Source organism: Panthera uncia, chromosome E3 (genome assembly GCF_023721935.1).
Source record: "Panthera uncia isolate 11264 chromosome E3, Puncia_PCG_1.0, whole genome shotgun sequence".
Classification (NCBI taxonomy): domain Eukaryota; kingdom Metazoa; phylum Chordata; class Mammalia; order Carnivora; family Felidae; genus Panthera; species Panthera uncia.
In genome coordinates, this window is record NC_064815.1 from 11898243 (window position 1) to 11918581 (window position 20339).

The following is a 20339-nucleotide window of genomic DNA, read 5'->3' on the forward strand; positions in this document are numbered from 1 at the left end:
AAAATGACAGGGTATTCGTTCAACAAACATTTACCAAACACTATAAATCAGGTTCTATATAAGCCCTAAAGCACAAAAAGACGAAAGATGAAGCCCCCTCCCTGAATAAGCTCAACGTCAATTACAGTGAAAATCACAAGGTTACGTGTTAGGTATTATTGATTGATGTAAGTATGCTGTGTGAGTACACCTAGCTAAGCCTGCAATTCAGACTGGGTAGCAAAGAAGCGATCTGTCAGATGAATTTTGACAATGTAAAAGGAGTCTGCAAGTACAGAGAGGCATGAGATCATGTGACACGGCTGGAGGACCCGCAAAGAGTTTAGAAAGGCTTGAGAAGTGTGGATTTGATCTTAAAAGGAATGGAATATTATTATTATTAAGCCAAGGAGTCATAATATCAGATTTGCTTTTGAAAACATCACCCTGAAGTGTACATAATGGTTCGAAGGGAGGTTAGCAGAATTGCAAAGAACAGTTTGAAGGCCAATGAACTGCTTTTATATGAGAAATGCTGGTGTGGGCCTGGACTAAAGCAATGTAACATGGAAGGCAAGGAAGAGATTGACATGAAAGGGATTGAGGAATTAGAATCAACAGCACTTGGTGACACTTGTTATAGAGGCATGACTCACAACTGGGTGATTGTGTGTTGAGAAATGAGTTGAGTATACACAGGAATTGAATGTGGACTGTTCTGGATGGCATTTCTTCTATAGAATTTGAAGGAACTCTCTCTTAATCTCAGCTTCTACATCTACTAAGTGAATGTTTTCCACCTGCACTGGGGAAGTTGCTTGAAATCCAGGTTAACATCAAAAGTCTCAAGCAATGTTGTGGAAGAAAACCATGGTGGTTGAAAGGGAAGAGGAACAGAATCTGGGGTAGAAAGAACTCAAAGTTCATTTGTTGATAGATGTAAGAGCAATGCAGGAAGAAGGGGTGCATTTAACCTGTCTCTAAATTTTCCTTGAGAATAGAGGCCCTAAAGTAATGTTCCTCCACCTTGTTGAACATTAGAATCACTTCGGGCTTGAAAAAGTTCTAATGTCCAGGCCATACCCTAGACCTGTTAAATCAGAATCTCTGGGGGTGAGGTCCAGGCATCACTTTTATTTATTTATTTATTTATTTATTTATTTATTAAATTTTAAAAAAATGTTTATTTTTGAGAGAGAGAGAGACAGAGTGCAAGCGGGGGAGGGACAGAGAGAGAGGGAGACACAGAATCCGAAGCAGGCTGCAGGCTCTGAGCTGTTAGCACAGAGCCCGAAATGGGGCTTGAACTCACCATCCATGAGATCGTGACCTGAGCCGAAGTTGGACACTTAACTGACTGAGCCACCCAGGTGCCCCCATCAGTACTTTTTAAAGCTCACTAGCTTATTCTATTGGGCAGCCAATGTGGAGAACCTAGAGATTTACTTCCTTGGAAACAGAGGCTCTAGAGACTAATTCTTGTCGATTTGGGCATAGATACATTGACAATCAGACACGCTGGCAGCTAGTCTCATGGTCCAGTAAGCATTTTTAGAGATATAAACTTATTTAGGGCACTTAAAGATCATTTATCTTTGTGTGATAACTTAACATTTGGCATCTGGTGGCCTTACGCAGCTAATGCTAATCTGAAAGTGTCTGACTGAAGTCCAGAGGCCAACTGCACACTGAACAGGATATGGTTAGGTGATCAGAGAGTGCTTGGAGATTCACGTAGGATGAATTTAGCAAATGTCTATTTGAAATAAATTTCATGCTTGTAAGGGAGTTTTCTAATACCTGATTAATATTTTACTGTTACAATATGCAGAACTGTATGGTTCAAGGGTATTATTCTCGCCCCTGCCATTTTTGAAAGATGGTTTGTGATTTCTTTTTTTTTTTTTTTTTTTAATTTTTTTTTTCAATGTTTTTTATTTATTTTTGGGACAGAGAGAGACAGAGCATGAACAGGGGAGGGGCAGAGAGAGAGGGAGACACAGAATCGGAAACAGGCTCCAGGCTCTGAGCCATCAGCCCAGAGCCCGACGCGGGGCTCGAACTCACGGACCGCGAGATCGTGACCTGGCTGAAGTCGGAGGCTTAACCGACTGCGCCACCCAGGCGCCCCTGTGATTTCTTGATATAGTTAGAGAAATGTTGGTTCTGAGGGGCATGTTATTTCATCAAGTTTGATAGATCTATTTTCTTCTTATTGACCTATGGATATACTACTCAGTAGCCTGTAAGTATAATGATCAGTTTATTGTTAATGGAGATTCATAAATGGGGTACTTGGGCAAGAAAACCAATGTGTAATATCTCCTAATTATAGGGTATAAGGTACTTCATGTGATAATATTAGAAACTGATTCTCTTATTTTATGCATGTAGCTTCTATTAAAAGTGCAACAAAGTCCACACTTTTCACAAAAAAGTGACAATGAAATTATAGTATATTATAGAAAACAACGGCTATTCCTTCTATTTGGCCAGTTAAGCATGCTTTGCATTCTTTTGTCTGCAAACATTTGTGGAGTATCTACTAGGTGTTAGCACTGAGCTGGGACCTGAGATACAGATTTGTAAGGCATGATGCTTTCTGCCCTTGGGAACTCACATGGCATTAGTGCAGGAGGCAGACCAGAAGGTGTGGTACAACGAGTTAAGTCCAAGGTTGAGATAAGCCCAGAGTGCGAGAGGAACACCAGCTGGGCACTCGGCTGCTTATTACAGGACACAGAGCACAGCACTGACTCCGTGTGGTAGCACTGTCTTACAGCCCTGGCCCAATTCTTGCTGCTTGAGAAGACATTCTGGAATGGAAAGATGCATTTCCCCAGTAGTCCAAATCTGCCAGTTTATTTGTTGAGTTACACTGTCATCTGTGGATACTCTGCCAGAAACCAAAACAAAATCCATTGCTTAAAAAATAGTCTTCTAGATCACTCTGCTACATAGCCATATGTTGAAAAATTGTTTTAAATTTATGTTTATTTGTTTTTGAGAGAGAGAGAGAGAGAGTGAGTGCAAGTGGGGAAGGGGCAGAGACAGAGAGGGAGACACAGAACCTGAAGCAGGCTCCAGGTTGCTGACAGCACAGAACCAGATGCAGAGCTTGAACTCAGGACCACAAGATCATGACCTGAGCTGCAGTCCGATGCCTAAATGACTGAGCCACCCAGGTGCCCCTAACCAAGTATGTTTTTAAATACTGTAAGTGCAGCTTTCCCTTTGCTTCTCTTTTGTCTGAAGGCCTCATAATACTTCAAAAATTACACTTACAATAAAAGTTTAGAAAGTGGTTTTTCTCTCAATGACATAGTAAACAATACTGTCTTAAACTCCAGCAAAGGAGCAGATCGGAAAATGAATTGCTTCAGAGTGAATAAAAAGTAACCTCAAGGCTTTGTCTTTTAAACAATGAAAATATTCTTAGTGTTTAATTTTATGTAGCTAATCATTAAAATCAGTTTTAAAGCTGTTTTTGGAAAACAAGTGCTTTCTGTAGTGATTTACTACAGCAACAGCCTGGAAATTTCCGGGCAAGGACTCTCTTCTGCTTGTTTAATGAATTCTGTTTCACATTAGGACAAAATTGGTGGGTTTATTCAGTATTAAAGATTAGGTTACCTAGACTAGAAATGAGCTAGTCTTATGTATTATACTTGGTGCTGGTGGATTTTGTTCTTTCAAGCTGTCAATTCAATAAGCATGCTGTTGATTCTGAAATACTTATTGTAAATTCCTTGATTAATGTCTTTTTCTGAAGTTTTATTTATTTATTCTGAGCGAGGGGAGGGGCAGAGAGAGAGGGAGAGAGACAGAATCCCAAGCAGGCCCTGCACTGTGAGTGTAGAGCCCGATGAGGGGCTTGAACTCATAAACCATGAGATCATGACCTGAGCCAAAGTTGGACGCTTAACTGACTGAGCCACCGAGGCGCCCCTTTTTGATTAATGTTTTTACATATTCTTGACCTAGTAAGTCATTGAAGCATAGTGCCTTGAATAGGAAACACAAACAACCATTTCTCTGAAAAGTGCATATAGCTTTCTATAACGATCCCTGGAAGAGCAAGAAACAGTAGTTAGGACACTCCATGTATTCAGAGCCTCAAACTGTAAGATAGGACTTCCCCTCCCACATCACTGGGAAGATAAGATTAAAAACGTATAGGGGCGCCTAGGTGGCTCAGTCGGTTGAGCGTCTGACTTCGGCTCAGGTCATGGTCTCACGGCTTGTGAGGTCAAGCCCCACGACAGGCTCTGTGCTGACAGCTCGGAGCCTGGAGCCTGCTTCTGCTTCTGTGTCTCCCTCCCTCTCTGCTCCTCCCCTGCTCACATGCTCTCTCTCAAAAATAAAGATTAAAAAAAAAATTTTTTTTAATGTATACAAAATAGGGGTGCCTGGGTGGCTCAGTTGGCTAAGTGTCTGACTTCGGCTCAGGTTGTGATCTCACGGTTTGTGGGTTTGAGCCCCACATCAGGCTCTGTGCTGACAGCTCGGAGTCTGGAACCTGCTTCGATTCTGTGTCTCCCTCTCTCTCTGCCCCTTCCCCTGCTCACTCTCCATCTCTCTCTCTCTCTCTCTCTCCAAAAATAAACATTAAAAATTTTTTAAATGTATATAAAATATAGCTGCAAAGAAGTGTGTACATATAAGCATATACATTTGTTGAGATTGCTAGAATTTGGGATAATCACTTTTTAACAATGTTCCATGCTAAGTCCATTTGCCAAGTATCATGAACATGAGCACTTGTAACATTCTAAATGAAGAGCATTTGGCCCAAAAGATTATGATTTTAGCTAAATCAGTTTCCTAATGATGTGTCCGAAATGGGGCTGTGATGGGAGATTTTGTTGAGGAAACTCTATCCACAAGTTAACAGGACCATGATAATATATATCCTGTGTTTTACCACCACAGAATTATCAACGATTTTGATTTCTTTCCCATTGCCTGCTTCTTTTCCTCTGTATGAGTTATAATGTTGCCATTTGCAACAATATGGGTGGAACTCGAATGTATTATGCCAAGGGACATAAGTCAGTCAGAGAAAGACAAATATCATACGATTGCATTCATATGTGGAATTTAAAAAACAAAGCAGATGAACATAGGGGAAGGGAATGAAAAATAAAATAAGATAAAAACAGAGAAGGATGCAAACCATAAAAGACTTAAATATAGTGAACAAACTGAGGGTTGCTGTACGAGAAGTGGGGGGATGGGCTAAATGGGTGATGGGTATTAAGGCACTTGTGATGAGCACGGGGTTTTATATGTAAGTGATGAATCACTGGATTCTAGTCCTGAAATAACACTACACTATATGTTAACTAACTTGAATTTAAATTAAAAAAAAAAAAAAAAGAGTTATGTTCCATTGCAAAGGGACCACCTGAGGACAAGATTATGTCCAAAAGAGGAGATAATCAACTTCAGGGTTTTTTTGTTTGTTTGCTTGTTTTTTTCCAATAAATATTATACTGCTGCTTTTTCCTAGTCTTTTTTTTTTAATGTTTATTTATTTTTGAGAAAGAGGGAGGGTGGGGGCATGCATGCAAGCGGGGGGAGAAGCAGAGAGAGGGGACAGAGGATCTGAAGTGGGCTCTGCACTGACAGCACTGAACCCGAAGTGGGGCTCAAACTCATGAACTGTGAGATCATGATGTGAGCCGAAGTCAGATGCTCAAGCAACTGCGCCACCCGGGTGCCCCTCTAGTTAGTCTTTATAGGTGGAAACATTAACAATAACCCCCGGTGCCTGGGGGCTCAGTCGGTTAAGCATCTGGCTCTTGGTTTCAGCTCAGGTCATGATCTCATGGTTCTTGAGTTCAAGCCCCACGTTGGGCTCTATGCTGACAGTGGAGAGCCTGCTTGGGATTCTCTATCTCTTCCTCTGTCCCTGCCCCTCCCTCTCTCTCTCAAAATAAAAAATAAACTTAAAAATAAAAACCCAAAAAACAATAGCCCCAACCTCTGGCAAAGAAGTGTAGAGATTTAGACCCTTACCATTCCACATTGGCAATGTGATCATATTAAGGTGTTAGTGTTCTTGACATTTGTTATAGGCCATTGCCTTTCATTCAGACCTTATGAATTCATTTCCACAGAAAGTGTATGACTTTATTCTTTAAAAATGTTTTTTTCTTCTAAACTCATATTATAAATTCCATTTTCTCCTGGAGAGATTTTTAGTTCAGATTGAGATAAGCCCAGCTCCAAGCTGTGGAACTCTGGGAAATTTTGGTTTTAATTTTTTAAAGTTTATTTATTTATTTTGAGAAAGAGAGCGAGCAGGGGAGGTGCAGAGAGAGAGAATTCCAAGCAAGCTCCATGCTGATAGCACGGAGCCCAATGAGGGCTTGAATTCATGAACCGTGGGATCATGACCTGAGCTGAAAGCAAGAGTTGGGTGCTTAATTGGCTGAGCCACCTAGGCACCCCGAACTTTGGGCAATTTAGTTAACCTAGGTAAGCCTTAGTATCTTCAGGGTTATTGTGAAAATTTGTAGCAGTGACAAGTGTCAAACAGGGCCAGGCACATATAAGCCTGCAATACATGAGATGCCATCATTATTCTTACAAGGGTCTCATCAGGCTGACCCTAGAAAGGAGAAGTTCCCTTTCTAGAGGTAGCAAAGAGGGACTCAAAATTTGAGGGACTCAAATTTTCCCATCCCTAATTCAAAAGTATCTGTACTGGCACAAAACAATATTATTGTTTAGCAGGTGTAAGCTAAGACAAGAAAATGAAGAAAAAGACACCAAACAGCAATATTTTAGAATGTTATAACCCACAGGTGGGTACTTCTTTTGAAAGCAGAACATTATGAGAGCATATGAGGTGCAAAAATTTTTCCATAAGTAAGAGGTGCAATTGCTGTTATTATAAAGTAACATTAAAGATATTTTTTGCCTCCACTATAATATATATACATTTTGTTGATGGTAAGTATCGGTGTTGATTTACTCTATAGGGCAAGCACCTCAAACAGTAAGTGTGCAATAAATATTTATTAAGTGAACAAAACTATAAGCAAGGCTTAGGAATTATTTTTCTACCAGAGATTCATTCAAAAATGTAAAGGTTGGAATTGACATTCTGAAAGCATAAAAGCCTAACTGTCAATAGATCCAATCATATCCAGGTAGAGTGAACATAATGTGAAAGAGGAAAAGAAATTCTCTAAATCCTGGGCATCTTTTCCAGATTAGAATAACATTTTAAGAGAAAGAGAAGAAATCTTAAAAAAGGAGCAGAAAGACCAGAGAGACTTTTGAAGAGCATCAAATAATTCAATCAAGTGGTAGGGAAATGACCTTTGCTCTGGCCCCTGGAAACATTAACATGGTTGCAGCTTCAGTAATAACAATGTTCTTGCCTGCAAGAACTCGGTCTTAAACCACAACATGGTAGTTCTCAGCTTGCTTTACTCATCCTGTTCATCCCCCTGCCTTTCCTTGAACTTTCAGCCTAAGGCTCTCTCTCTGCAGTATTGTTGGTGTGCTCACAATTTGCCTCTGCAGATTACCACAGGTGTTCCCCATGCCCTCACTCACTATGAAAAAAAGAGAAAAAGACAGTTCTGTCCCGGAAAGCGAATATCTCCCAGAGGGAACCCTTGGAAGCTGGAATCCAATTTCTTGATGTTTCCGAAACTGGAATCTGTTATAACTAGAAAATGCCGGAAGATAATAGGCTCCTGCTGCTAACCAAACACTCAGATAAGACGCACAGAAGAGCCTCGGCCAAGTAGAAACCAGTCTTTTCATAAAACACTGGGCTTCTGAGCACACATTGTACTAATTCCGTGACTAGCAGCTCACGGTCATGGCTCTGTGGTTCTTTTCCCCTTTAAAGGTCTTGATTAGGCCAATTCCTTTCTTCTTTGTGTTTGAGAAATGTGCGATTGAGGCTGCTTCACACTGGAACTTGGGTTTCCATTACCTCTTTGGCATCTCGTACCCATTGTCGGTCCAGTTCTCTCATCTGGTCTTGTGGTTCCAATCAGTGAACCAAGGCGGTGAGAGAAGCATCATGCTTGTGTGCACCTACGTCTTGTTCAAAAGTACCAACCATGACCTTGTCTACCCATTCTTGAAATCTGTGCTCAGCTGTTTCAAACTTCCTGTGTCCTTGTTAGTAATGGCCAAATAGAAATCACTGAATCTTTCCCGATAATGGTTAGAGGTTGCCAATTTATGGTAATTTGGACATATGTGCCAATGGGAAAGGTACAGCATTCAAGTCACTTTGGCTGTAAGTGACAGAAACCGAGTGCAGGCTAGCTTACATTAAAAAAAACTTGCCAGCTCCTGTAACTGAAGTCAGGCAGAGGTGGATCTGGGTAGCTGAACAGGTGATGATAGGAACCTGTTTCTCTGACTTTCCTTCTGTATTGAGTCCAGTCTTTTACCACATGACTGCAAGATAACTCCAAGCTTACTTGGGCCCAACAACCTAAGATCCTAAAGGAAACACTTAACATTTGTCCCATTAGCCCAGCAGAAGTCCCCCAGTGGACCTTGAAAAGCTTTATGAGTCACATGCCCATTCCTGAGTCAGTAGTTGTAGCCTGAGGTTGGAGTTCTCAGACTAGGTCTGGGCATGTACTTGATCTTGGGGTTGGGAGTTGGGCAGTCAGATGGGGAAGGAAGAGCAGGGAGGATTTTTCTTAAAGGAAAGAATGCAGGGAAGATACAACACCACATGACCCCAAATGAGTTTTTTCCATAGATAGTTTGTGTGGAGCAGAAGTGACATCATGTATCAGTGGCACCCTTGGTGCCTCTGTTACTTCCAGAGGCTATAGTAGATACGTGTTGATGGCCCAGCCTGTGACCCAAGCCTCTGTGTTTGTCTCAGAGCCCAGAAACTAGCAGCACAAGAGCAATGGGTTGGGTAGGTCATTACCAATCACTTCTTGGACCAAGCAGGACCTGAGATGAAGGGTGGTCTTGTGGAGCACTGATCGGGAGGTGTGGCCATTCCTAACAAATGCAGTCCAGTCCAGAGCACCAAGGACATTCCCAGCTATGGCTTTTGGAGGAGGAGGTAGTGATAGTTGGAGGTTTTGCACATGATTCTAGGTGTAGGCCTTCTAGCTAATGCCTACTTACCCTTCAGATCTCAGCTCAAATACTGCTCCCCAGGGGAGCCTCCTCTGGACTCCACTTGCCAAGAGTAGGCCAGCCCCTCTGGCTATGTGCTGCCATCTAATACCTTGTGTTTTTCCATCACAGCACTTAATGGAGTGATCTTTTAAATAATTTTTTTAATATTTATTTTTGAGAGAGAGAGAGGTGAAGCATGAGAGGGGAAGGGGCAGAGAGAGAAGGAGACACAGAATCCGAAGCAGGCTCCAGGCTCTGAGCTGTCAGCACAGAGCCCAACGCGGGGCTCGAACTCACGGACCTCGAGATCATGACCTGAGCCGAAGTTGGACGCTTAGCCGACTGAGCCACCCAGGCGCCCCCTTAATGCAGTGATCCTAGTCACCATATGTAAATCACTCTTATCTGTGATTGCTTGATTAAGATCTGGCTTCTGCACCAAGAGGTGAGCTCCTTGAGGGTGGCAACTCTGTCAGTTTTGCCTGCCATTGAATACCCAGTACTTGGTCCAGTGCCAACACATTTAATAATCACACAGTGCCTTTTTTTTTTTTTTTTTTTTTTTTTTTTTAGGATGAATGAATGATACCTAGTTTCTGGGAATAGCAGCTGATTTTAGTATGAAAATGTAACAAACTGCCTCCTCTTCTTCCTAAACTATCAGATATTTTTGATCTTTTCTGTTAGTTCCTCACTTGGCTGAGGGGATGAGGTGATATTTTAGATAGCCTAGGTGACCAGAAAGAAGCTGAAGACTGGATAATCAGTCCCCAAATAATCAGGAGCCCTCTTTTAATGTATGTGACTTAAATGAAGGAAAAAAAAAAAAAAAAAGATCTACCAGGAGCATAATGAAGAACCACAGGGACCTGGGAGCTTAGTGTAAGTTCTTGGAAGAAAACCAGGACCTGCTACTCCTGAATATAACTATTAACTGTAGTTTCTTTTTGTAACCTCTAGTTGTGTTGAATGGAAGTAAGTTTAGTGATAAAAATGAATGCCAAATTCCCACCACTTTGTTTAAAACACGTTGGAGGGTAATTTCAAGACCGAAGCATCATGAGCGTGTACGTGTGCCTCACCTCCACCCTCTGTCTTCCCATGTACTGTGAATGATCCTTCAAGATAAGCTGTGTGACTTCCCATCAGACATTAGCATCACCCATTTACATGTCAGCCTCCTGTGGTATGGGCAACTGGAAGGTAGGGATTATTCAATTATTTGGGACAAAAATCCAGATTATTTGATAAAATTTCTATTACTTTTTGAAAGCAAAACTTTTCTGAAGGCTTTTGTTATATATCTTTGAATTAAGAAGAGATATCGCTAGAGAAGCTAATTATGTTTTAAATCTTTTTTTTTCCCTAGTACAATTTTCAATCTTCATGATGCTATGTTTAATTTGATTTGCCTGTTCCCCCTGGGCATTGCAGTAATTCAGATTCTGGTTTGGAGTCCATTCTCAATGAGGAACAAGACAGACTACACGGGCTCTTTAAGGCCAATGCTTGGCTAGCATGGGATTCAAACAAATCTTCAGTTGTTTATTCTTACAGAGATTACATTCTACCAGAAGGCAAAACTGTATTTTATAACCCCTAATTTGTTTAGAAAACAAAACAGATGAAACAAATACAACATGTTTTAGGGCGTTTTGACTACCATAATAAACTAATAAGAAAGTTAAATATGAGTTCAGGCCTCTCTGTTGGCTGTTTCCAAGTGGTCTTGTGGCCTGGTCGCAACTGTTATTCTTCACCCTTGAACTGCTATGTGATTTCCTTCAGTTTCCAGAGTCCGCCTGATTATGCATGCCACTTTCCTTCATTTTTATTTTATTATTATTTTTTTAAGTAGGCATCATGCCCAGCGTGGAGCCCAAGGCGGGGCTTTACCTCATGACCCTGAGATCAAGATCTGAGCTGAGATCAAGAGTTAGATGCTTAACTGACTGGGCTGCCCAGTCTCCCCCTACTTCCTTTTATTTTAAGCCTCATACTGATGCTTCAACAGATTATATCAGTGAAGACTTTTTTTTTTTTTTTTCCTTTTCATTAAGTAATGCTGCATCACCATCATCTGTAGATTACCCTGTGACTGATAGTGGTCACATTTGGTAGATTCCAGGGCCAATATAAGAGAACCCATATAACCCAGATTTATGTGGCTGGCTTGGTCATAGAACTTTTGGTTATGAAGGAATAGGAATTCAACTTAAGCTGTCTTAAATAAAGAGAGGTTCCTTGTAAGGATACAGTAGGGAAATTCATAGGCATTGCAGACAGGGAATAAAATAGAGTTGAATCATACAAGGACTGGAGTGAGAAAGACAGGGCCTGAGGTAGCTTTCTCTGCCTCTGACATCTTTATTTCATGGTTCTCTCTCTCTCAAACACACATACTCTCAACTGAGCACCAGACCTTTCAGATCAGTTGCTCATCTTCATCTAACTGACTCAGACTCTGTGTGCCTATTATATTCTCTCTCTCTTTTATTATTTTTAATGTTTATTTGTGACAGAGAAAGAGATACAGAGCATGAGCAGGGAAGGGGCAGAGAGACAGGGAGACACAAGATCTGAAGCAGGCTCCAAGCCCCGAGCTGTCAATGCACAGCCCGACACGGAGCTTGAACCCATGAACTGTGAGATCATGACCTGAGCCAAAGTCGGATGCTTAACCAACTGAGCCACCTAGGTGCCTCCCTCTCTCTCTCTCTTTTTAAAGTTTTATTTATTTATTTATTTATTTATTTATTTATAAGTAATTTCTATATCCAATGTGGGGCTCAAACTCACAACACTGAGATCAAGAGTTGCATACTCTTCTGACTGAGCCAGCCTGTTAGATTCTCCTACCCAAAATGGTCATTGCTCAGCATGACACATTGTTTACAGTGGTGAACTGAAAATACTTAACAACTGGCTCTCTGAAAAAAAAATGTATGCATATATATGCATATATAACTTTATTATATATTTTATTGATAAAAAGGATGTATAGCATATGACTTAAAAATAATAATAATACCTACTCTTTATTGTAAATTTCATACACCTATAATGTCAGTGTGACTTGTTATTTCTTAAAAATTCCACTCATAAGGTTTTATAATTCATAGCAATAATCATGAAATCAAGACTACGAATAAATGCTTGATTAGTATTCAATTCAACAAAGAAGTCACTTATGTCATAGGCCAAGGAGTATAGTTACAATCTAAATGTTACTTTACATTTTTGTTTATAATAACCAGTAAGAAACAATAAAGACATACTTCAGAACTTTACTCAGTCATTAATGATGTGAGTAACTTCTCTGATTAACTGAATGATAATTTTGAATACTGGAAAGAATATGTCCTCAATTCCCTGTGTTTTCACAGTGTCACAGATATAGAGATGACAGTTTGGAGTTTCAGCTGCATGGTTAACATTTTCTTTATTACTTTCTTAAGTTTAGACCAGAGGTTGGCACACTTCTTTTGGCCTATGAACCAAATCCAACATGTGGTCTCTTTTTATACTGAGATCTAAGAATAATTTTGTATTTTGAAAGGCTTGTCAAACAAATAATTGTTGTGTGACAGGAACTGTATGTGACTCAGAAGACAAAAATATTATCTGGCTCTTTATAGAAAAAGTTTGCCAACCCCTGGTCTAGACAATCAACAAAACAAAACAATACTATATACTGATTTCCATGGCATAAATACATCCACTATAGCTAATTTCAGGCTATAAATGTGATATTACTGAACACAGATTTAGGGGGAGAGATGATCAGTATCATGCCATTATAAAATTAAAAAACAAAACACATAATCATAACACCATATGCACATATTGTATCACCATACAGATATGGCAGGTACTAATAACATTAAAAGCATAAATAACAGTAAAATGTGGCAACTAGAAAGTAATGTTTTGAGTACTTATCACTTTTGTTTTTAATATCATTTAATCATAAACTGAAGTATATTAATTTTTAACAATTTCTGTGTTTAAATTTTTTTCAATGTGTATTTATTTTTGAGAGAGAGACAGAGTGTGAGTAGGGGAGGGGCAGAGAGAGAGGGAGACACAGAATCCGAAGCAGGCTCAGGCTCTGACCTGTCAGCACAGAGCCCAACGTGGGGCTCAAACCAAGAACTGTGAGATCATGACCTGAGCCAAAGTCGGACACTTAACTGACCGAGCCACCAAAGCAACCCCTCCCCCCCTGCTTTTTATTTACTTTATTTTTTTAACAATTGCTGTGTTTAAAACCCAGCCTGAGAAATTCCTGAAAAGTTGATAATGGCTTTTACCAGCCAGGATGAGCAGGCTCCAGCCTACCACGGGGTGTACATCATAACAGTACTCAATGGGTTGCCACTACTTGGTCTGTTGGTGGGTATGTTCAGTAAGAATTGGAAGCAGTGTAGGTAGAGTAGGCCTGATTCATATTCTGAGTTCTCTGATCCAAGCCAGGGTGTTGCAGTAAGAGAATACAAAATGGTGTATTTCCTACATTTTTTTCATTTTGCTTTTCCTGAAATCAGCAAAGTTCTTTCCAAGCCTGGAGATAAGGACAACTAGGGATGGGGATATGACTGTATTATCTTTCAGAACGGTCTATGAATCATAAATCCACACTCAATCCTGAAGGGAGAGCTAAAGGTGGTAAAGAAGTTTGAACTTGCGCAAACTTTAATGTTTATTTTTGAGAGAGAGAGACACACACACAGAATCTAAAGCAGGTTCCAGGCTCTGAGCTGACAACACAGAGTCCAATGTGGGGCTCGAACCCATGAACCATGAGATCATGATCTGAGCTGAAGTCAAACACTCAACCGGCTGAGCCACCCAGGCACCCTAAACTTGTGCAAACTTTAATATGCAGAGTGTCCCATGAGGAAAGAGTCAGTGAACTTGAAGATATATCAGTAGAAATTACTCAAGCTGAAACACAAAGAGAGTGAGAATCAAAAAGAATAGAGCACCCAAGAGACTTGAGACAATATATAATAGTCAAATGTACATTTTAATGGAATCCTTCCCACCCCGAAAGAGAACAGAACAGGTTAGAAAAAATATTTGAAAAGACGATAGCCAAGAATTTTCAAAAAAATAATGAAAGACATCAAACCCAGAAGTTCAAGATCCAAGTAGCTCAGAGAACCAGGAAAATACCACGATAAATATTGAAAACCCCATCAAACATACAAAACAAAAAACACCTAGACACATCATATTCAAACTGATGAGAGCCAAAGATAGAGATAAACCACTGAAGGTAGCCCAAGATATAAGATACATTACATAGAGAGGAACAAAAATAAGATGAGCAGCACACTCTTCACCATAAATAATGGAAGACAGAAGGCAATGTAATGACATCTTTAAAATATGAAAGAAAATTGTCAACCTAAATTTTTATACACAATGCAAATATCTTTAAAAATTAAGTGAGGGTTGCCTGGGTGACTCAGTCAGTTAGGCTTCTGACTCGGTTTTGGCTCAGGTCATGATCTCACGGTTCGTGGGAGCCTGCATCAGGCTCTGCGTGGACAGCATTGAGCCTGCTTGGGATTCTGTCTCTCCTCTCTGCCCCCCAAAATAAATAACTAACATTTTAAAAAGTAAGTGAAATAAAGACTTTCAGACAAACAAAAGGCTGAAAGTTTCATTACCAGCAGATGTGCATTACATGAAGTGTTCAGGAAGTTACCAGATAGAAACTTGGGTCTAAACCAAGGAATAAACATCTCTAGAAATGGTTAAAATGGAGGTAAAAACAAAAGACTTTTTTCTTATTTTGTAATCATTTTAAAATTTTTATTTATTTTTTTATTTTCAGAGAAAGAGAGTGTGAGAGAGGGGTGGAGGGAGAGAGAATCTCAAGCAGCCTCCATACTCAACACAGAGCCTGATGAACGGCTCAATCCCACAACCCAGGGATCACAACCTGAGCCAAAATCAAGAGTTGGACACTCAACTGACTGAGCCACCCAGGTGCCCCTTATTTTTAATCACTTTATTTTTATTAAATTTTTTAAAATTTTTTATTTATTTTTGAGAGAGAGATATAAGTGGGGAGGGGCAGAGAAAGAGGGAGACACAGAATCTGAAGCAGACTCCAGGCTCTGAACTGTCAGCACAGAATCCAATGTGGGGCTCAAAGCCAAGAAGCCTGCGATCATGACCTGAGCCAAAGTCAGACCCTTAACTGACTGAGCCACCCAGGCTAAATCACTTTAAAAGGTGAGTAAGGATCACTCATACATTGCTGGTGAAAATGTCAAGTGGTACCGCCACTCTATAAGACATTTGGCAGTTTCTTATAAAACTAAACATGCAATTATAATGCAACATAGCAATTGCGCTTTGGAGCATTTATCCCAGAGAAATGAAAATTTACATTTACACAATTCCTTCAACAGATTAATGGTTAAACAAACTGTGATACATAGAAACCATGGAATACTACTTAGCAATAAAAGTTAAACTACTGACACACACATCAACTTGGATGATTTTCCAGGGAATTATACTGAATGAAAAAACCCAATCACAGAAGGTTACATACCATATGATTCCATTTATGTAACATTCGTGGAAATGAAAAAATTTTAGAAATGGAGAGCAGATTAATGGTAGTCAGAGGTTTAAGATGGGAGTGGGAAGTGATAAGGATGATCATAGTTATAAAAGGGCAACACATGGGGTGCCTGGGTAGCTCAGTCAGTTAAGCATTTAACTCTTGATTTTGGTTTAGGTCATGATCTCACAGTTCGTGAGGTCAAGCCCTGTGTTGGGCTCTGTGCGGACAGTGGGGAGCCTGTTTGGGATTCTCTCTCCCTCTCTGTCTGCCTGTCCCCTGCTCATGCCCTCTCTCTCTCAAACTAAATAAACATTTTAAAAAAATAATAAATAAATAAAAGGGCAACACAAGCAATCCTTGTGGCAATGAAATTGTTCCGTATCTTGACTATGGTGTTGGACAGATGAACGTACATGTGATAAAATTGTATGGAACTGAACACACGCACACACACACAAGTAAAACTATCTAAAAGATTAGTGGAATGTTAACAGTGCCAAAATCCTCGTTGTGATATGCGCTATCTAATTTGTAAGATGTTACCATTAGGATAAACTGGGTAAAGATTACATGGGATAATTCTGCACTATTTCTTACTACAGCATGTGAATCCACAATTATCTCAATAAAATTTTCAATAAAAGATAATTGACTATCTAAAGTAAAAAGAGCAGCACTGTATTTGGGAATTACAGTACATGCAAAAATAAAATATAGGACAACAATAATATAAAAGATTAGAGGGAACAATTTGTCATATATTGTTAAAAGGTTCTTACACCATATGGAAGAAGTATATTATTATTTTAAGGTAGGATGTGATTAATTTTAGATGTATATTATAAACTTTAGACCAACCATTAAATATATATATATTTAAAAAAATTTTTTTAATGTTTATTTACTTTTGAGAGAGAGAGAGACAGAGTACGAGTAGGGGAGGGGCAGAGAGAGAGGAAGACACAGAATCTGAAGCTCCAGGCTCTGAGCTGTCAGAACAGAGCCCAAGATGGGGCTTGAACTCACAGACTCCAAGATCATGACCTGAGCTGAAGTTGGATGCTCAACGAACTGAACTATCCAGGCGCCCCATAAATATATATATATATTTAAACTGAGGCATGAATAATAAGCCTATAGTGGAAATAGCATAATAAAAATTAATCATCCTAAAAGCAGGCAGAAAAAGCGGAAAGAGGGCCAAGAATGGAACAGAGAAAACAACTGACTAGATGTTAATCAGTATTACATTAAATACAAATGGTCAAAATATACCAATTAAAAAACAGAAATTATTGATTGGATTAAAAACAAAACAAGATCCAACTACATGATATATACCAAAAAATCCGCTTCCAATATGAAGACACAGGTATGTTTAAAGACGAAGGACCAAAAAATATAACATGTAAGCAGTAATCCAAGGAAAGTTGGAATGGCCATGTTAACATTTAAGTCAACTTCAAAAGAAGGAATATTACCAGGGATAAAGAGAGAGCTTACATAGTAATAAATGGATCAACTTACCAATAAAATGTAATAATCCTAAATATGTATGTACTTAATAATGGAGCTTCAAAATGCATGAAGCAAGTGGTGGCTCAGTTGGTTGAGCGTCCGACTTCAGCTCAGGTCATGATCTTGCAGTTTGTGATTTCAAGCCCCACACTGGGCTCTGTGCTGACAGCTGGGAGCCTGGAGCCTGCTTTATATTCTGTGTCTCCCTCTCTCTCTGCCCCTCCCCTGTTTGTGCTCTGTCTCTGTCTCTCAAAAATGAATAAATGTAAAAAAAAAAAAAATTAAATGCATGAAGCAAAAAACTAATAGAAGTGAATGGAGAAATAAACAAATCCATAATTTTATAATTTTTTAAATAATATTTTTAAAGTAAACTCTACCCCCAATATGGGGCTCAAATTCACAACTCTAAAAACAAGAGTTGCATGCTCTATCAATTGAGCCAGCCAGATGCCCCCAAAATCCACAATTTTAGGTGGGAATTCACTTTTAGTAATCAATAGGGCATTTAGAAGGAAAATCAATAAAGATACAGAAGTGAACAATACCGTCAAGAAACTTGACCTAGTTGTCATTTATAGAACAGCTTGCCCAACAACAGCAGAATACACGTTCTTTTCAAGTGCAAATGAAATATTTAGCAAGTTACAACATCTGGGCAGTAAAAGAAGTAATGGGGTGCCTGGGTGGCTCAGCTGGTTAAGAGTCCGACTTCAGCTCAGGTCATGATCTCAAGGCTGAGTTCGAGCCCCTCGTCAGGCTCTGTGCTGACAGCTCAGAGCCTGGAGCCTGCTTCAGATTCTGTGTCTCTGTCTTTCTCTGCCCCTCCCCCATTCACACACTCTGTCTCTCTCTCTCAAAAATAAATAAACATTAAAAAAAATTAAAAAAGAAATAACAACACATATGAAAGAAGTCATATAAAGTATGTCTTCTGATTATAATGGTATATTCAATTAGAAACCAATAACCTACCTGGGAAATCCCCCCCAAATCTGGAAGTTAAAAACACACTTTTAAATAACTCATGGATTAAAGAAAAAGTCAGCAAGGAAACTGGAACATATTTTGAATTGAACAAAAATGAAAACATGATACAGTATATCAAAATTTGTGGAATGCAATGAGAGCAGTGCCTAGAAGGAAGTCTGTGGCATTAAATGAATATGTATATATATTATACATATGTGCCTATATATTATATATAAATAAAAGAAGGGTCTGAAATTAATAATCTATGTTTCCACCTTAGGAAACAAACAGACAAACAAAAAAGAGCAAATTAAACCCAAATCAGGCAGGAGGAAATAATAAACATCAGAAATCAATAAAATTGAAAACAGATGCCTGTTTGGTTATCACCAAAAAGATTAGAGATAAAAAATGCTGGTGAAGATGTGGAGAAAAGGGATCCCTGTGGACTCTTGATGGCAATGTGAACTGGTGCAACCACTGTGGAAAACAGCATGGAGGTTCCTCAAAAATTTGAAGATAGAACAACCATATGATTCAGCAATTCTACTTCTGGGACTACATCTGAAGGAAAAGAAAACACTATGTTGAGATATCTGTACCTCCATATTCACTGCAGTATTCTTTACAATAGCCAAGACAGGGAAAACAATCTAAATGTCCATAGACAGATGAATAGATAAAGTTTTGGTATATATACATGCAATGGAATTTAGCCATAAAAAGAAGGAAATCTTACCATTTGTGACAACACAGATGGATCTTGAGGGCATTATGCTAAGTGAACTAAAACAGGGAAAGAGAAATACTATATGCTCTCACTTATATGTGGAATCTAACAAAGAAAAAACCAACGACCAAAAAAACAACAAAAAAACCCCAGAAACTCACAGAAAAACAAAACAAAACAAAATAAAACTCACAGAGAAAGAGAAGATTTGTGGTTTCCAGAGGCAGGGGTGGGAAAGGAGGAATTGGAGGAAGGTGGTCAAAAGGCACAACCTTCTAGTTATAAGATAAATAAGTACTCAGGATGTAATGTACAACATGATGATTGTAGTTAACACTGCTGTAGGGTATATTTGAAAGCTGTTAAGAGTAAATCCTAAGAGTTCTTACACAAGGAAAAACACATTTTCTTTCTTTTTTTTCTTTTTGTATCTATATGAGGTGATAGATGTTAACTAATTGTGATGATCATTTCATAATATATGTAAGTCAAGTCGTTATGCTGTATACCTTAAACTTACACAATGCTGTATGTTGATTATATCTCAGTAAAACTGAAAGAAAAAGAGGGATGCCTGGGTGGCTCAGTCCATTAAGCGTCCAACTCTTGATTTCGGCTCAGGTCATGATCTCACAGTTCATGGGATCGAGTCCTTCGTGGGGCTCTGCGCTGATAGTGTGGAACCTGCTTGGGATTCTCTCTCTCCCTCTCACTCTGCCCCTCCCTCACTTGTGTTGTGCACGTACGCTCTCTCTCTCTCTCTCTCCCAAAATAAACTTAAACCAAAACTAAAAGAAAGAGGTATCTGCACTCCCATGATCGTTGCAGCATTAGTCACAATATCCAAGTATGGAAACAACCTAAGTGTTCGTTGATGGATGAATGGATAAAGATGTGATATAGATACAGAGATTATTCAGCCATAAAAAAGAAGGAAGTCTCATCATTTGCACCAACATGGATGAACCTGGAGGACATTATGCTATGTGAAGTAAGCCAGAACAGAAAGACAAATACTGGTATGGTTTCACTTATAAATGGAAGCTGAAAACATTGAGCCAGAGAACAATGGTTGCCATGGCATGAGGGTGTGGAAGTAGAGAGATGTTGGTCCAAAGGCACAATATTTCAGTTATGATAAATTCTGGGAATCTAATGTAAAAAATGGTGACTATAGTTAATAACACTATATTATACACTTGAAATTTGCTAAGAGAGTAGCTCTTAAGTGTTCTCACCACATATGCACACAAAGGTACCTATGTGAGGTGATGGATGTGTTAATGAACTTAATTATTATAATTATTTCATAATTTATATGTATATTAAATCATCCAATTGTACACCTTTAAAAAATCATGTTGTACAATCTACATATACACAATTTTTACTTGTCAATGATACCTCATTAAGTCTGGGGAAAAA

General features: G+C 39.2%; 1 protein-coding gene and 1 long non-coding RNA gene across 6 annotated transcripts in view; one reads left to right on the forward strand and one right to left on the reverse strand.

Annotated features, from left to right (window-relative positions):
• The window catches only part of LOC125928458 (transmembrane protein 180-like), a 44403-nt gene extending 29262 nt beyond the window's left edge, over positions 1-15141 (forward strand). For 3 of the 4 annotated variants that reach the window (XM_049639159.1, XM_049639162.1, XM_049639160.1), the window contains one exon: positions 10475-10794. In XM_049639159.1, coding sequence (XP_049495116.1) covers positions 10475-10622 — 148 coding nt within the window. In that variant the 3' untranslated portion in view covers positions 10623-10794. Of the gene's footprint in view, positions 1-10474; positions 10795-14950 lie in introns of those variants that run through there. The other variant, XM_049639161.1, reaches the window with a different exon arrangement.
• LOC125928476 (uncharacterized) overlaps positions 2224-20339 on the reverse strand; it is a 29826-nt gene continuing 11710 nt past the window's right edge. For both annotated transcript variants that reach the window (XR_007459673.1, XR_007459672.1), the window contains one exon: positions 2224-2875. This is a non-coding gene — a long non-coding RNA (uncharacterized LOC125928476). The remainder of the gene's footprint in view (positions 2876-20339) is intronic.